At 40.1% G+C, this 17,366-nt stretch overlaps 1 protein-coding gene across 2 annotated transcripts in view; it reads right to left on the bottom strand.

The window, feature by feature from the left end:
* Ten-a (Teneurin-a transmembrane protein) overlaps window positions 1-14,870 on the bottom strand; it is a 48,666-nt gene extending 33,796 nt beyond the window's left edge. The window contains exons 1-2 of one of the 2 annotated variants that reach the window (XM_028302298.1): window positions 14,481-14,870; window positions 8,858-8,917 (exon numbers count right to left, since the gene is read on the bottom strand). In XM_028302298.1, coding sequence (XP_028158099.1) covers window positions 8,858-8,917; window positions 14,481-14,608 — 188 coding nt within the window. In that variant the 5' untranslated portion in view covers window positions 14,609-14,870. The remainder of the gene's footprint in view (window positions 1-8,857; window positions 8,918-14,480) is intronic. The other variant, XM_028302299.1, reaches the window with a different exon arrangement.
* Window positions 14,871-17,366: the final 2,496 nt, after the last annotated feature.

Here is a 17,366-nt window from a genome sequence, read left to right as displayed (position 1 = left end):
CTAAATAGGTCTTAGATTAGGTATTCTTACAAAAATAAAAGAAGTTGCCAGCAATAAGCGGAAACTTCGGCGATCTATGATGTGTTTATTATTACGACTGGCAATCTTTAACGCACTTCCAAACAGTTTTACTACCCACCGCTCGTATTCAGCTATCGAGCCATCGATGTGGAATAAAATTGTTTTCCTCCTCCAAGCTCTTCGGTAAACAAAACAGAAAAATATGTCAAAAGTTTTTTAATTAGCGTAGTCACGACAACTGAGCCCCGACTTTTTAAGTTGTTACTCAATACACGCATTTTGAAAAAAGATTTAGACGTATTTTATGTGTTAACTAGCTGACCCGGCGAACTTCGTACCGCCTTAGCGTAGAGATTTTCTTAATATTTTTTTCCGTAAGAACCATCCTTGGACTTCCACAAACATTTAAAAAAAAGAATTATCGAAATCGGTTCAGCCGTTCACACGTGATGCCGTGACAACGCGAAACGGGTTTCATTTTTATATATATAAGNTATGTGTTAATAGGGAAAAAGGAAGATTAAGTGTCGAATTTGGGAAAGTTTTTCTTCTTGTAGAGAAATGAATTGGGATTATAACTTTGCCAAAATAAGTTATATCGGATTGTAAGAAAAGTTCCTTATCGACCGATGACAGTAATCTTCAAAAGTTTGTTAAAAGAGGACGGAATTTCATAACAAGTAGATCGTAAGATTGTGAGGACATATTAAGAGCGAACATTGTCTTAAAATACAAAATCGACAACATAATCATTTACAAGGCATTGAACAGTAAAATCCGTTATCGAATATTTATTGGTTCTATTAGTAGATAAGATCCGAATCCCAGGTACCTGTCCGCGACAGGTTGTAACGAACCCACCAACTGTTGGCGAAGCGAATCTGTGCCGCGCCATATGGCGAGTTACATAATGCTCAAGACAATCAAAACGTATCATTACAGGGATTTCGACAAAAAACGATCATCGGGGCGTTTAAACACGTCCGTTCCGAGAGGCCATTAATCAATTATCCGAACTTCACTGTCACGACTAAATTTAAAGGCCCGAGCTGGGAACATATGGTGCTTCGGCCGACAGCGCCCACCAACTGACGCCGTAATGACCTCTAGTATAAAGAATACGCAAAAAGAGAGTAGGAATAATTGGACCAAGTTTAGCGAGAACGAAGCGTGACTCCTAAAGGGTTTGTTTCGAGGAGGCTCTCGACTGTAATTTTCTTTTGAATAGCGGCCGAGAAACGTTCGGAGGAAGGACGAATTCATTAAAACGTGTACAGAAATCACAATGCCGGGCCACGCAGACTTTGCTTTAAATTGCTTTAAAAGCGACCGTCGGCCGTCTACAGTTTACTTAATTATTTTCGATTTCTAGGTTTTGAATAACTTTGGTTTTTCTTTCAATATTTATTGATTGATATTTTCAGTAGTTTGAACTTGTAAGGTCTTGGTATGAAAATAATTAATACGTAGATAGATAGCATTATAACTGATCAAGTTTCAAAGTGGATCGATTAAATCGTGTGATCGTATCTGTAATAGGACCAGATATTACTGTAAACGCATTTTTTATTACATGCACTACGGGTAAACTGGTAGAGCTAATACTACACTAAAACAAAGTTACTGTACTATTAACTAGTTATGAAGAAAAGAAGGATATCATCCGGTGTGCCACAGTCGTTACGAGACAAAGCATGACGAGAGTGTTCTGTGTGGCGATTGTTGATTATTATGTCGATCGTTCGTAACTGTACTTCGAATTGATTTTTTAAGTCTATCATCATTATACACAATTTTACTGTTTGTAATCTTGTGTAGGAGCTATTACTGGTCGCAGTGTATCATTTCCGCGCGTTACCGAAATGAGTGCCGCGCGTTCATTACCTGTTTTTGTCGAAGGAAATTTTGTGGTGAAGCAATGAAACGTTGCACAATACCAGCGCTTTTCAGTTTAGGAACGGAAGCGCTGTCTATTTTACGAGCTCAAAACTCGAGCTCTCGAATAAAGGAGAGCCGAAGGAGAAGCGACTAAGACAATTAACGAGGCCGACGACAGTGTTATTGTAGGACAATACTGCGATATTTCAAGCGGCGGACGAGCGTTCGGTGAGATTTTGACAGCCGCCCGTCGTGAGTGAGCTCTTAATGAAGCGGTAAATAATGAGGAGAGGTGTTGCTCCGCGCGAGAGCCGTGTCTAATTAACGCGAGAGAGCCCACAACCAGTTTACACACCGAGCTCATGACACGATCCATTCACGCCATTATTTTGAGTATCCAGAGACACAGCGTATGTCGGTAAACGACCAGCAAGCGAGGGAACGGTGCGATAAAGGAAAAAACATTAGCAGGTAGCTGAAGGCTCGTTAGCTGTTCGCGGACGTTGCATAGTTTTTATCGCGCATCCGTCGGTCACTTCTAGAGTCGCAAGACGACCTCTAACTCGGAAACTGTTTGAAACAAAAAGAATAAGGCTCGGGCACGGGCCGTGAGAACGCGTCTCCTTCGGCGGAGCGCCGTGCCGTCCATTTATCTTGAACAGTCGTGCGGGAATGGACCGGACAGCGATGTGCTTTTATTGCTTCGCCTCCCTAAATATAGGCTTACAGAGGTAACCCAGCGATTCTTTTTAGCCTTAAAATGATTGGACTGATGTATTGAATGCATCGCGCAAAGTGGCATGAGTACCACCTATTACACTGAAGTTAAATTCAAAATGGGAATAAGCTTACGATATTCTTGAAAATGGCTGCTAAAATAGGAGCTTTATTTCAAACTATGTAGGTAAAGTTTGAATGTGAACAGTAAAATAAGTCTAATTAACTTGACAAGGATCATGCCTGCTGAACGCGGACAGTTGTTCAAATTCCATCACACATTGACATTCAAGTCGATGTCCAATATTGGATAGTACCTTACTTTAAGTCAGGAATTTATTTTTTAGACATTGCCAATTCTATGCTGAGCCATTCATAGCCTACTCGCTAGAACAGGTGGCACGTGACCGGTTCTAGCTGGTATGTGGTTGTTTGCATCGTAGGCTCGATGAGTTATGGACGGACGCCATTAATTTTATCAGAAACATCACAACTCTTGTATCAGCTAGCCATTATTTAATTGTACAATGATGGCATGTTTAATATCAAAAAGCCTGATAAGATTGAGTTTAACATGCTAAATTGCATATGATAAAATTAATTATAGTACTTTTCAATATAATTATTACTTGGAGCGTTGGTATCGACGAGAAACTAATCAGTGTGCCTACCATGAGTTTACATTAGGTGTGCTCGCTAGCGACTGCGTAAAAAAATGACATTTAAATGTATGACATATTGTGCAGCGCCCCTAGCGGCTACTTTCAAGAAATAAAATCTTCATAGAATTTTTTGACGTATTCGCTAGCGAGCTCACCTAACGTAAACTCATGGTAGGCACACAGTTTACCTATACTGTTTTGGATTGTAGGTAGAGATTTGTTTCACTATAGAACCCAAGAAGGCTTATATTTTAGCTGTCACCTTTTTAGATATTCCACCGTATGCTTTTTTAACCGTTTTATTTTAAATTTAAAAAGATATAGCCCTTTCAAAAACGTAGGCAGAGTCACTTCATTTTCTTATTGTGGAGCCTTAAACACCCCTTTTACATTCAGCGCGAGGGTCGAAGCGGTCGAAGCGAAGATCTTATCGACTTTATTTAATATACATAACGTTTTGTAATAGTGTTATCGAGTCGGTTTATTTTCAGGTATCTTCGAACTAATTGCTTTGTGGATGAATGGAACAAAGAGATTATCGAGAACCGCCTGCAACATTGAGACAGACTTTCAATGATGATTGTTTCGCATGATTCATATTGAGCACAAATTAAGAATATAAAAGCGCTCGTGTTCAACAATGGAGCATCGGAGAGCCTTTACAAGACCAATAAAGGCACAGCACATTCAAATGTCAAATGAGAAAATGTTGAAAGAATCAAAGCGCCGAGAAAAGTTTATAAGAACGAACAAACAGTTTAGTTGGGTAAATCGATACGAACTTGTATCCCCGGCTTTGAAGACGGTCCCTCGCCGCCGCCCTCCTGCAAGTCATGGGTGTAAATTCAAGAAAGCCCCCCAATTTAAAGCGAAATGTGTAACAATAGCGCCGACTCGCTATGCCAATTTCCTCCCCCAATAAACGCTTCGGTACAAAGAAACGGAATAAAATTATCACTTACAGGGCCGCCTATTATTCGGTGCTGAAGTTAAAAGTGGATCTCCAAATAAAGATCGACGTGAGGATTTGGAATAACATAAACGAATTTAAACAAGTGGCGCTCATGCGTCGGCGGAGCCACGCCTGGAATCTGTCCACTTAAACGGCTGCCTCGCTCGACACCGATCACGCCCAAAGAATTAATTAAAAACATTCATCAAAATGGACTTCTAAATGGGCATCCTCCTCCGTTTAGTTAATCTACGGCTTCATTAATTACATGTTATAGTAATAAAATACGTAATCTATGACAGACGATTAAGTTTACAATCGTTTAGGCCGGTGAAATTCATACATGGAAATTGTTATAGAATGCTATTAATTTCCGCAACGGCCAGCTTTAAATCTCATTAAACGGATAGCGGAGGTAATCTGCGCCAATAAATCCGCATTTTGTGCAGTGCACCGCGGAATGGTGTGCGATTTAAATACGCTAGGCCCGGATTCATTGAACTCGCCACTCTTATTAATAACTCTCATAGCCGATGTTTGTTTTGGTCGTCTCGGTTAGGTAATGCTGAAGTTGATTCATGAATGGAGCGCCCGTGCTGCCCGAAGTACGCGCCCACTCGCGTATATTTAGCGAACATAATTTTCCAAGAAATATGTCACACGACGGAAGTTCTAACATTTGCATTTAACAAGCAAATCTGGATTACATTAACCACTATCTAGTGCTAATTAAAATTCATAAATGGAATAGGAAATCTCGCTGAGGCAGTCTTATGTTGTAGAACACGGAGATAATTAACGCTTTCCTAGAAACAAGATTTCCTAATAAATTAAAGAAGTTTAATTTATTAGGAATTTCCTTGGATTACTAATGTTGTATGTTTGCTATTGAATATCCCAACTCAAATTTTTATCCATCCACTTTATTTTTTTTTCATAAATAATAACGATAGAGCTTAATATTAATCTTATCCCATCCATTCTAAATTATAAAGATGGGCAATATAACAATCTAGATAGCTAATCTAATGCGGTGGCATGGAAGAGCTTACTGCGGCAGCCAGAGCGCTCTAGGCTCTCGGGCGAGTTTATCGCTCGAAATGAATGGAGGCGATAGCGAATAAGCGGCCAATTACACTCGCCGCTAGACTGCGAGGACCCGCACGTAAATAATCGTGCTCACGCGCACTAACCCGATACTGATAAACAATTTTCCATTAGCCGTCGACCGACGCGCGCAGGGAGAAGCACATTTCCAATCTACATACCTAACGGAGAACCCGTATGCGATAGCCTTTATTACGGAGTTTGTCGTTTCAGGATATTATTATGATAATACTCAAGTTATGCAAACTAAGTACTGTAATAACTAAGGGAAATATCTGAGCTGGTTCGAAACCGCTCGACCTTTCCTGGCTTTGATTTGAACGATCGCATATAAAATACAATTTTAACGTCTTTCCATGGAACGGCTCTTATAGAAACGGCCATCTAATTCTACAAATGGAGAGTTGAATATAAAATTTTATGTCGCGCTGAGATAACTATCAATGTGACCCGATTCCTCGAACGCAGGTCCTAAACTAAGCGCTTGGTATTGTTCAGCGAGACGGAAAAACGTTTTCGCAGGAGGCGTCCCACCGCGGGCACTCGTATTTCACCCGGAGTTCAATATTATTTCGACAGTCGCCGCACAAAGAGGCGGAAGGCCCGTGCCGCCGCGGGCTCCTCTCGCGTATCGCTTCACAATATTGTCCTCCCGCCTGCTGCCTCGGGTTACACTGTAAATATTTTTCGGCGGTTGCCTGATTGAAAAATTTTATCGCATTCCACCCCCACCTCTTCCGATAATGGATTGTGTTCGCTTTTAGGCGTACATTGACATGGGTACTGTCTACGAAGTCCCTCGGCCGGCCTGTGTACACAGCGGCATACGGCGCGCCGAGATAGCCGGCTATTACTGCTAATCAAACCGTTTGTACCCCACATATATCATACATACACGCGTTATTGGCAATTACGTTGGTATAATATAACTTGATCCAAATGTTCCAATTTGTTCCAGACTATGCAACGTTACAAAGTGAGCAAGTGATTACGGAATGAGATGCTCACGAGAACTCTAACTCATCTGCCTTTTCATAAGCAACTTTCGAAATATGGTTGCCCGACGGACCGGTTTCAACTAGGGAACTTTTGATGTATTATGATATCATTTTATACTCGGACAGTACGGACGAATGTATGTGCTTTTCAGTTGGAGCAAGCCAAACGAGCGCGAACTTGTTAGAGTAAGGGTTTATGAGTCTGAGGAAGTGTCCGAGACCTGTGCTGTAGCTATACGCTTGTGTATACGGTCCTGGCGCGGGCGGGGACAATATCTCTCTAATTATGTTTGTTTTGGGCGTCCGTGAGGCGTGCGGATTGTCGCTCGGCGCCGTTATTTATACAGTCGAAGATACAAATGAGGATCCATTACTGGATTTCCTCGATCTGAGCCTAATGAAAGACAAATAACTTGGGAGTTCAAAGCGATCGATAAGGGCATTTGCGTTAATTTGGTCGGAGAGATAACTTCGTAACTGGCAGTAGGTATTTATCTTATCTTACACCCAGACGTTCCACAGCTATGAATGAATATTATGAAAAAGAATAGTAAGAGTAATACGAGTATACATTATTAAGTTCCCCGTGCTCTACCATTCGGAATAAAAACAGCATCATAATAAAAACGCCGTAAAAGCAAAGAACAACCGCAAGTAGTACGGCAAGCTATAAATATTAAGCGGTGACAAAATGGCGTGCAGTGTCGGTATGTTCCTAACGGAGTATTTTGAACGGGGGAGTGATGCCGGCTAAGCATATAGGCTATACATTCCAACAACTAAAAGTCGGTGCCATTTTCAACCGTATATTGAGGACAGTAAGCGAGTTGGTTCGCGAATATTTCGTCACAAAGATTTAACATTAGCCCAGAAAACCACTGAGATGAGGGGCGCGAGTCATCCGTTGCACTACATTACCCGTGTCCCGGCGATTCTATGGGACCCCGTTTTGAATTAGAACCGATTGACATTTTCACTCATCTGCATTTTTTGGCTATAACCGACTCTATGATCCGTAAAATTTATTAAACGAATTTCCATGTGTAATATTTTACCAATTTAGCACGCTCAGTTACGATTTTGGAATTATGTCGTGTCATTACAACCCGCAATTTATTGCTTGCCTAAAATATATTAATCAAAATTTCACGCTTTGTTTTTTAATGGATATTCCGATTTGCATGTGGACAATAATACCTACTGTGGAAAGTTTCCAAGTTCTTACACCGAAGTAATTAATTAGGTATCAAGTCTTAATCGCCAGATGAATGCCAAGAAAATTAATACCTGAAAGAAATGGTCTCTCCTAATTTTGTATTCAGAAAGTCAATGATCTACAAATATGCCAGACTCATTAGGGCATTAAGCTTTTAATGTGCTGAGTTGAAACTCTGTGCTTGCATTCACAAAGTGGAAACAGTTCGCGGTAAACATACTTTCAGTTTTCCTATACAATATTAATGGGGGATTCCAGCGCAATCACTCTACGCTTGACCAACCCTCGGGTAATACATCGTTTGCTTGCACTAACCCATTGAATTGCTAAGCGCTGAATATTTACAAGCGTAATGACTGTAACGTTCTCTAATGATCAACGTATTCTATTGGCATTTAACCACTGTGAGAAGATAAACCAGTTGTCAGGAATGAACTATATTATTCAACTATCGATTCTAGGTAATTGGCGTTAGTCGCTTCAGTAGCTTTGCTTCTTGTAGCTTCAGTTTGTAAACTTGGAACAATTGAACCTTCACTAAGATCGGAAAAATTTACATTCAAGTCCTGAATATTAAAATAATTTATATACATTACGAAATGATCAATGAAAAAATATCTCATTTAAATCCATGAGAGAAAAATTACATCATTAAATTAAACCACAAAAATAGATTTAACGCTATTCGAATTTTATTAGATGACATTTTTATTACGGTCCACTGGCAAGTATAGAGCTGTAAATCGAAAGAAGGGCAATCAATGATGATTCTGTAATCTCACAGATCTTCTATATGGTAGGTAAAACAATTAAAATACTTTTTGTAGTTAATTATACATAATGTAGTGTAACATTTAATTAAATGGTGGAAACAAATGTATACGGCTGTCACAAGGTTAATGTGAGTAAGGGCTAGTAATGACAAAATCTACAATCCGTGTATTTCCACATGTTAGGTGTCAACTGGCACATTATTATGTTGTTTTCTTGGTGATCTTCATACTGAACCGCCCACGCGAACACGACGTCTGCGACCGCCTGTCACAAGTCACAGTCATTTTGGTGTGTTACGATTATTTTACAACTGCCGTACTTGTAAAAGTGTATCAGAATCCCTCGGGTCGTAATAATGTTTGATGTACGCTTCGGAGCGTTAACCCTATCAAATCAAAGCGGATTAATGTGTCTCGAGAGTTGTGTGTGTTACTGGTGTCTCTAATTACGTTTATGGTTCGGCTAGAGTTATGGTAATGTTCGGCAGCCCGTAGATGCCGGGCTACGGTGTTGTCGTGTCACTGATACTTACGACTCTGAATTTAGGGTCTGTAGGGCGAGCCATTCGTTAGTCACGCCCGATGACGTGTACCTTGGACAAGACCAAAACTGTTATTAGAAAAGTTTCGTCGTTCTTTTATTTTAAGGTACTCGTCTTAAAAGGTTTTAATAGCTTCAAGTTAAGGAAACATTCCCATTGAACACACCTTTAGAACACAGAAATTCTTTAAATGACAGACATTCGTTTAATCGCAGAAATATGGAGTTGCTTACGAAAAGGACATTCTTACATTGCCCTCGTGTCTCTTCCCTTAGTTGCACATTGCGGCAAAATGCATGAGTTTCCGGACACAAACAAAGGCACTCGGCACGCAAAGCCTGCAGTACCGCGAAGCCCTAAAGGGTAAAAAGAAAAGGCGTTTCGTGGTAAAAAGTGAGTTAGGGCGAAGCTTTGTTTGTGTATGGCGCGAGTTAAGTGTTTAGATAAGTGCAGCTGAGAGCGGCATGCGCGTTTGTTATCGCTCGGAGAGCTAGGAGCCAGACAAATGGAGCCACCCTGTGTGGTCCACTGTTGGTCCACTCTCTCCAAATATGTGCACTCCCAAGAAACTCACCTAATATAAGAGCGGACTTTGAACCACTTACAGCGAAAACTATTTACAATTTTAGTAGAGCAAAATGTTAGAGCTAGAGTGGAGGAAAACTCAACAATGGTTAATGAATTCTATGAAAGGCTTGGGTTAATGATTTTTTTTGTTTGGTTAAAAGCTATTTTATTTACGTTTTTTTCATGTGTAGATAGTTGTTGTCATTAATTTCCGATTTATGAAGTGCTTATTGCTAACATTGATATATTATAGCATGATAGCGTGACCTAGGTCATCATTGAATTCGTTTAATAGTTAATTTATTATTGAAGCAATTCATCAATCGGGAAATTATTTCGTATCGATATCGAATATTTATAGTAAAACGAAGCGGACTGTGCTCCTGAATTATAAAACATTCAAATTCAAATAAGGAGAGAAATAAATCCACGCGAGGAAACGTCGACATTACATATTACTGCGGGAATGCCAGGCGCCTATTCATTACAGTTATTTATAGGAGGTAGTGTCAAAGCGAGGTTTGTATTTATTCGGACGGCACGGCAGTTTGTTTATTTTTAAAACGGGTTAGGCTAAATACCCTTTCGATAAGCGACCAGTGAACTGAGCCGTGTGCCGTCAAAATAGTCGTGATCAACCGTCTGCGCCGGCGCGGCTCGGTGCTGCCCGCGTCACTGTCATACTGTCACGGATCCAATATGCGCTGTCTCTGAGATGACGGAATATTGGATTCTAATAATAGACTTTCATCATTACCCAAATATGCGTTCAATGAACTCTCTAACGGTTGCATCTTCTCTACAACTTTGAATATAAATGGGTTTTCATAAACATTAGGTACGAGCACAATACAAACACAATGCTCAATCTTCAGTATAATTTGAATCCTCAAATAATATCAGTTATTATATCAACGCGACGGATGACACAAATAGTATCTTCCGAAGGCGAACTGCCGGAAAACAATTTCCAATAGCAGCATTTAGAATAGGCACATAGAGTCGGACTTAATCAATATTGAAAGGAGACAATGGGCATCTCTTATTCAAAACGGAAACTATTACAGCTTTGCCATTGTATTCGGAGCCTCACCTCGATGAGACATTATTCAAAAGAAGAGTGGTTTGTTTACAAACGTTAGGAGATAAGTATTAGGAGTCGTCGACACAAGATTACGGGTGCGCGACAGTAACTCTGGCTCGAGTTGGATGCCGATCGATGTCAACGTGAAAGATTTATGTCGAGCTTGGTGACAGAATTTCGTTTTAGATGCACCTGGATTATCCTTTGCAGTGAATAGTAAACAAACTCTTTTAAGATAAGGCATCTCATAATGTAAGTTGCTAGACCTAAGTTTAGACTAGTCCTCTCTCACCACTAATATTGCAATACCCATTAACGGGTTATTAAGTTATAAGCTCATTGTTTAGATTAAGACCCAATTGTAAACACTTAATATGCAATAAAAAATTTGAATTTGAATTTGAATTTGAAATGCACTGACATACATTATTGATGGGCTCTGTGGTCGACCTGATAAAGTCTAAATAAACAGCCCGCTCGAATAGCAGTGTGGGTTTTATTGTTTGAAATATCTCTTTAAATTATTCTCACACGATCCAATAACTACATCTGCATTGCGTTGCGGGGATATATTGGTAGAAATTGGTGATAGTGACTTGGCATATTTTATCTCATTTTGAATCTTTCAACTCCCAACACTAATAAAACAAATTAAGTTTTCAAATCGATGTCAGTCAAATGATCAATGTAATTATGTATTAAACACAACATGACCATATTGACCATACGTCGGAATGAAGATGTACGTACGTACATACATTAAATTGAAGACTTATGAATTGAGTGTTCCATTTGTGCCAGACAATGAAACGTGCGATGTTGTACTGATGGCTGATGACACAGAGTAATTGGTTCGTTTGATCGAGCCAATTATAACCGATTGAGTAGCAAGATTTAGTTTAATGAAATGATTGTATGGACATTATACATTAGGTTACAGGCAGATAATTGAACTTCCTGCGGCGGGCTACGATTGGTTTGAAGTGAGCGCCGAAGCCGATGCTGCGCAGTGCCCCTTTCATAGCACAAGAGGACATGTGGTGCTGACTCGATGAGGCATTTCCTCTAATTATATGGGCTATTAATAAGACGCTCAATTTGTTATCGGCTGTATTTTATTGACTTTGAAAACGGTTCAAAGCCAAGTTTAATCTACGAAGCCGTGAATGGAAATTATTCGAAGATTGACGAATATTTCTAATGCCGTATAATTTTTACTTTTTGAGATTCACGGGTTACTATAATTAAATTGACGTACAAAAAAGTTTCAAGTAGGTACTCGTATGTAAGCGTCCGTTAAATGCCTCTATGTTTAACTCAACAAAGGAGAACGAAGAATGTTTCTTGTCAAGTACAGTTTACTTTTAACCGCTCGTCGTTCCAGTTAAATGGTTTTTGTTTATTTGACCCCATCGTGCAGTATCTGAATGCATAAATTAATTAGTAGATATGGCTTATGCGAATTGGATGTTGAACAAAGCGAAACTCTGCAGGAGAACGTTTGCTTTGGCAACGATCGTCTAAACGCTATTAACAAAGTTGCCAGTTTGAGTTGGAGTTTGATGGGTGAACGGTGTTTGCGTTGTCCGGGACGTATGGAAATCATTTCTTGCTCGGGTGAACTTCCCGGCTCCATATACGGACAAATATTTGCTGTCAGTCTGAAACTGTCTTGCACGGCTTGGTGATCGTGTCTCTGTACACGATTGCCGCATTTGCGCTGATTACCCCGCGCAGCCAATTACAGACTTGCGACTGGATTCCAATTTAAAAGTTTGTTTGCTCTATCGAGTACCTAATACATTATGGATGGGCACACACAGCTTTTGAGGTTGACTGACGTGTTTGTTTTAGACTGTGGGAGTAGCTTTAACTGCATATTTTGCATTTTTTATGGTATCACAAGATTGTATGATATGATGTTAAAAAATTGAAGAAGGTACTATTTTGGTATAGATTACAATCTGTCGGTAATTTCCCACGACCGCTGACCATGAAAAATGAATCAATTATATCAAGTCGAAACTGTTTATGTTGATGACTCGTCGATGGTCATCGTTAATTGCGCAAGCGTCGCTCGGGGTTGTTACCTTTATAATGGCAGTTTCCTCCTCTGAGCGTGTCGGGCTGGGCGCGAGGGGCGCCCCACGATGCTATCTGTTCTCCATTGTTGCGTGCACTTAACCGACATATAGTTGCCTTGTCCGGCTCTTGTTAACACATTGTATAGGAAATTACATTCTTTACTCACCGCTAACTCAAATAGCAATTCCGTTATAGATCACCGCTCGAGCATATCAAATTGTTACCATTAGACGACCCGACGATAACATGAGGCTATTAAGCAAACTAATACTGCTATTAACGAATTCAGTATTACAAAGTAAACAAAACAAGACCAAAACGTACACGAATATGCAAAACAAGCTTTCGGCAAAGGACCCGAAGCTATTGACAAAATAAATCAAAGCTATGCATATTGAATATCATTATATACTTCCTTTCCGTAATGGTATGGCCATTTTGTACTGATATTGCAATATTAATAGTTGGGATTCGCTCTCGAATCTGTCGAAATTAAGTTGAGCGGCGATTGGGGTGGCGCAGATGGCAGTAACGGCCCCGCCCGCGGCGAACGTGTGCCAAGTATAAAAATATGATTTATGGCGAAGCATATAGAAAGAGCATCCGCACGGATTCTATCTAGTTCGCGAGCCATTAGCACACACATCTGCATTCAACTAGTACTCGGAAAAACTATTAATTCTTTCTTATTCCTCGAACTCTACTCTTTACTCCCTAAGGAAGATCCGGAGAGCTTTCGAATTAGTTCTGTACTTTAATAATGTTCGGTGGTCTTCCGAGGTTTGGAAGGGCTGTACTCGTACACTGCCATGTTTATGAAGCCTTGCAATATGAAATAGATGTTTTCTGGCTCCAGGCTCTTTGTTATTACTTCGAGAGTAGCGCGAGGGGCGGCGAACAGTTGGGGTCGGTAAGTAAACAAGTGCTGCCGACTGATTCAACTAGTCAATTCAATTGAGTATTTTCCTCATATCTTTCAGATTCATTTTGTTATACTTCCGCTCGTATATTGTTTGTCCGCAAATAGCCTATTGTCAAGTAATAATATTGAAAACTTTTGCCGTTTACCTTGTACGTTAATCTTGAGATAATCTTTTATTTCTTTTGTGATCTTTTTCGCACAAATCTTTTGCTCGTGTCGGATGTTTAATCACTTTTTGTAATTGAAAAGTTAAAGGGTTTTCAGGAGTCTCAATTTATGTTATGGAAGTTCTTTAAAGCCATATAGGATCTTTTCTCTTTGATATTTAATCATTAATTGCTTGTAATCGGAAATAAAACCAAAGGGCTCGACATTAATTTATATGCCTATGAGAAAGCTTTGAACGGCGCTGTGGTGTTTGGCATATTTTCCGGGTGATTATACACGCTTGTTCCGCGGTGAGCTTTCGATGTAGTCGGCTTTATCAAAGCTCAGTAATTTATGTGCGCCGTCGGCTCAACTGTTTGAGCTTTATCTCGCCGCTGCTGAATGTTTCTGTGTTTGATAATGTCTATTATAATTAAATTTATCTTTTGTCGTTTGTTTTCTCTTTTTAGATAAGATTCTCTGTGTCTTATCGGTGATGCTAGACAGTTAATATTTGTTGCTGGACACCTCTTGACTATAACTGACCTCTGCGTCCGTTACGTCGCGTTGATAGCGTGGGAAATACTCGTGCACTACTGGTTAATTAACTATGATAAGCTATAAATACTGTTATTAATTACTGATAAATAGAAATTATAGTAACCTTATCAATTTAAATGTAATTGAAAATAAACAGCATAAAATCTTATTAGAAATTAGGTTTCATTCGATTGAACGGGTTAGTTCGATTGATGACTTACATGGTGTTCGATGTGTTAGTACAAGCATAGGGTCCTGTGTTGACTTACCTAGGGTCCACGAAGGGCTCCGCGTAGATGTTCCGGACGGGCTGGCGGCGTGGCAGCGGCGGGGGCACCGGGCTGAAGCCCTCCATCATCTCGTCCCGCTCGCTGTACTTCAGCGACTTCATCGTCATCCTGCTGCTCCTCGGTACTACAGTCCACTTCACAAACTCTCCGGGCGCAACATCACTTAAACGTTAGCTTTCGTCACTTACATCGTTACTAACACTATTATACATTTTCACTGAGTTTATTGATTGATCGTTGACATTTCCGTGCACTATCTTATTTGGTTCTGGAAGAGACGTGTTTGTTTGTGTCGGGGTACGGTACGGGATACGCGTGACGCAGCACAGCGCAACCGTGCGGGCCGAGTGAGCGCGGTTGACTGTTGCGCTGCGCTCGTATCCCGCGCCCCGGCCCTCAACTAGAGACCTTACACCCGAGCTTTTGTCGTTTTTTGCGCCCGCGCCGAGGTGCCATCAAAGCTTGCTGAGTTATTAGAACAGGACAAAAAACTCTACAAGGACCACATAGTGCATGGAGCTGGCGCAACCGAACGTGAAGTCGGACGGTGCACGTGATGCGGTTAAATTTTTCATTGTGTTTTTATAAGAACGACTGTTGTGAAGTGTGAATAACAGTTTTTTTTTTATAAAATCGCGGGGTGTCCTTTAAGATTAGCCGCCTGTGTATTGCTAAATGCCTTTTCAAGATTTTTTTTACTAAGATTTATGATCAAAATATTATTATTTTCTTAGGTTCCTAACTAATAAGTGTTTGTAAAAAATAAAACTTTGTTTTGACCAATTTAGATGGATGATTCATACTACCAGTTATATCGATAGGTAGGTTGATATTACTACGAGTATAAGACAAGATTAAAGACTACATAATTTATACAAGACAAGATTTTCGAATCTTAACCACGATGCGAATAAAATTACGGGCTCGGACACGATACATTTAATCTCTAACTAAATTACTTGGGGTGATTTCGCTTATTACGGTTGAACCTGAAGCCATGTTAAAGAAACGCAAGGTAAAACTGCAAATAATTGGAGTTCAGACAAGAAAGGAGAAAGCATTTAATCGATACGATTATCGAAGGATGAGGGTCGGGTCGGCCGAGCACGGGGTTTCTACGAATTACGAATGGGGGTAAGTGCTGGTTCACATGGAAGAATTTCCTTCAGAATAGCACCAAATTTTCGAAGCAGACTTGTATATTACACATTGCAACGAACATATTACTACTACATGCGCTTTGTACAGCGCGGTAAAACCCGAGTTATATGCAAATAATAAGATCTAGATGGATATATTATGCGGAACGTTCGTGTATGGCAGTGATAGTTCAAAGACCGTCGTCCCCCTGCTGCGAGCGGCTGCCTGGTTGATCTCACTGCTTTGCATGTCAAACAATTACCCCAATACACATTGTTCACGACAAATACGAGAGGCGTACACACAGTAACCTTTTTTGTTCTCTAAAATATTTGTTTTCAAAACTCGTTACCCTTTGCTCAAATTTTATTTACGATCGCCGAAATTGTGTTGCGAGCGTGATTTATTGAATGTTTACTAATTTAACGGCGCCGCTCCTGTGTGACCAGCACACAAAAAGTGACTTGGCAAAGGCGCGCGTCGAATAGAAAGGACCGCGCCGAAATTATGTAAAAACCTGTCCTATGGGCCTGAATTATCCCGCAAGGATAAGGAATAAGAATATAAAAGAGGCTTAGAGTTTTCCATACGGCTTTTTGAAGAAGCAACGAACGCGAGATTTACATACATACATGTGGGTAAACATGCTCGTTGCCGAAGTGTCTCCGAGTACCTGTATAATAAATTGATTTAAGCGCCTCCTGACAGGTTTAAGTATGTTTTGACAAACATTAGGGAATTTAAAGCCCCTGTGACAAAACTTTGTTTTGTGTCTCTCAAGTGACGTCTATCGCAGACACGAAGTGAATTTTCGTCGAGTTAGGACGAAACTCGCTTTGTGAACGAACTTCTTTTTGAGGACGAACTTAAACGTGGATCATTTGAATAAGTAATCGCCGTACTTAATGCGAGTACAGTTTGATGAGACCGTTCCGTGCTAACTTTCATATTGATAGAGTTATCGAATGTTAAGATGATTCTTTTACAAAAAAAATTCATATGTAAGCTACTTAAGCTAATCCTTATTTTAAAAAGATAACTTATCTTTTTGTTACATCTTTAAATGCGCCAGACAAGTATTTACCATGACAAAAAGTGTAAAAGCAATATTTATTGCAAACTTATAGGACGAGGTTCAATAATATTGTATAGGTAACAATACAGGACAATGTTAAGTCTTGCACTTTATAAGACTTGCAAGTTACATAAATCGAGTTTTGAATGTCAGTAAATTGTTAATCTTCGTTACTGCAGCTAAATCGTTTGATAACGTTAAAGAGCTTTTCACTGAAACTGCTTACTATTCATGTGTCATTTCTCTATTGGACAGTAAAAGCAAAATCCATAACGTGTCGCAGTATCGCCCACGTAATCGTCTAATATTTTAAGGAATGAGCTATTTACGACTTTGGAGGCATTCGATTGTTGCTCAGATAGTAAATTCGAAGCCACAAGGGATCACAGAGAGCAAGTAATGTACGTGCGTGTACACGACCGATGCATATACGGCGAGTAGGAAGCGCATCGTAAGATCGTTTCCCATGGCACAGACGCTGAGTGATGTATTTCTGACCGGATTGATGTATAGTGCAGGTTGTTCTTGCACTTGAACTTGTAGCATTTACGCTCGCTCTGGGCTCGTAACGTACTGACTCTATGGATGCTTTGTACAGCTATCTGTTTCATGTACCTAGGCGTGCAACAGTTTCTGATCTCACATACACT

The sequence above is a fragment of the Ostrinia furnacalis genome, unplaced genomic scaffold (assembly GCF_004193835.3).
Source record: "Ostrinia furnacalis isolate ACB-3 unplaced genomic scaffold, ASM419383v2 OfSCF1098, whole genome shotgun sequence".
NCBI classification, from domain to species: Eukaryota; Metazoa; Arthropoda; class Insecta; order Lepidoptera; family Crambidae; genus Ostrinia; species Ostrinia furnacalis.
This window is presented reverse-complemented; position numbering and strand designations above follow the sequence as displayed.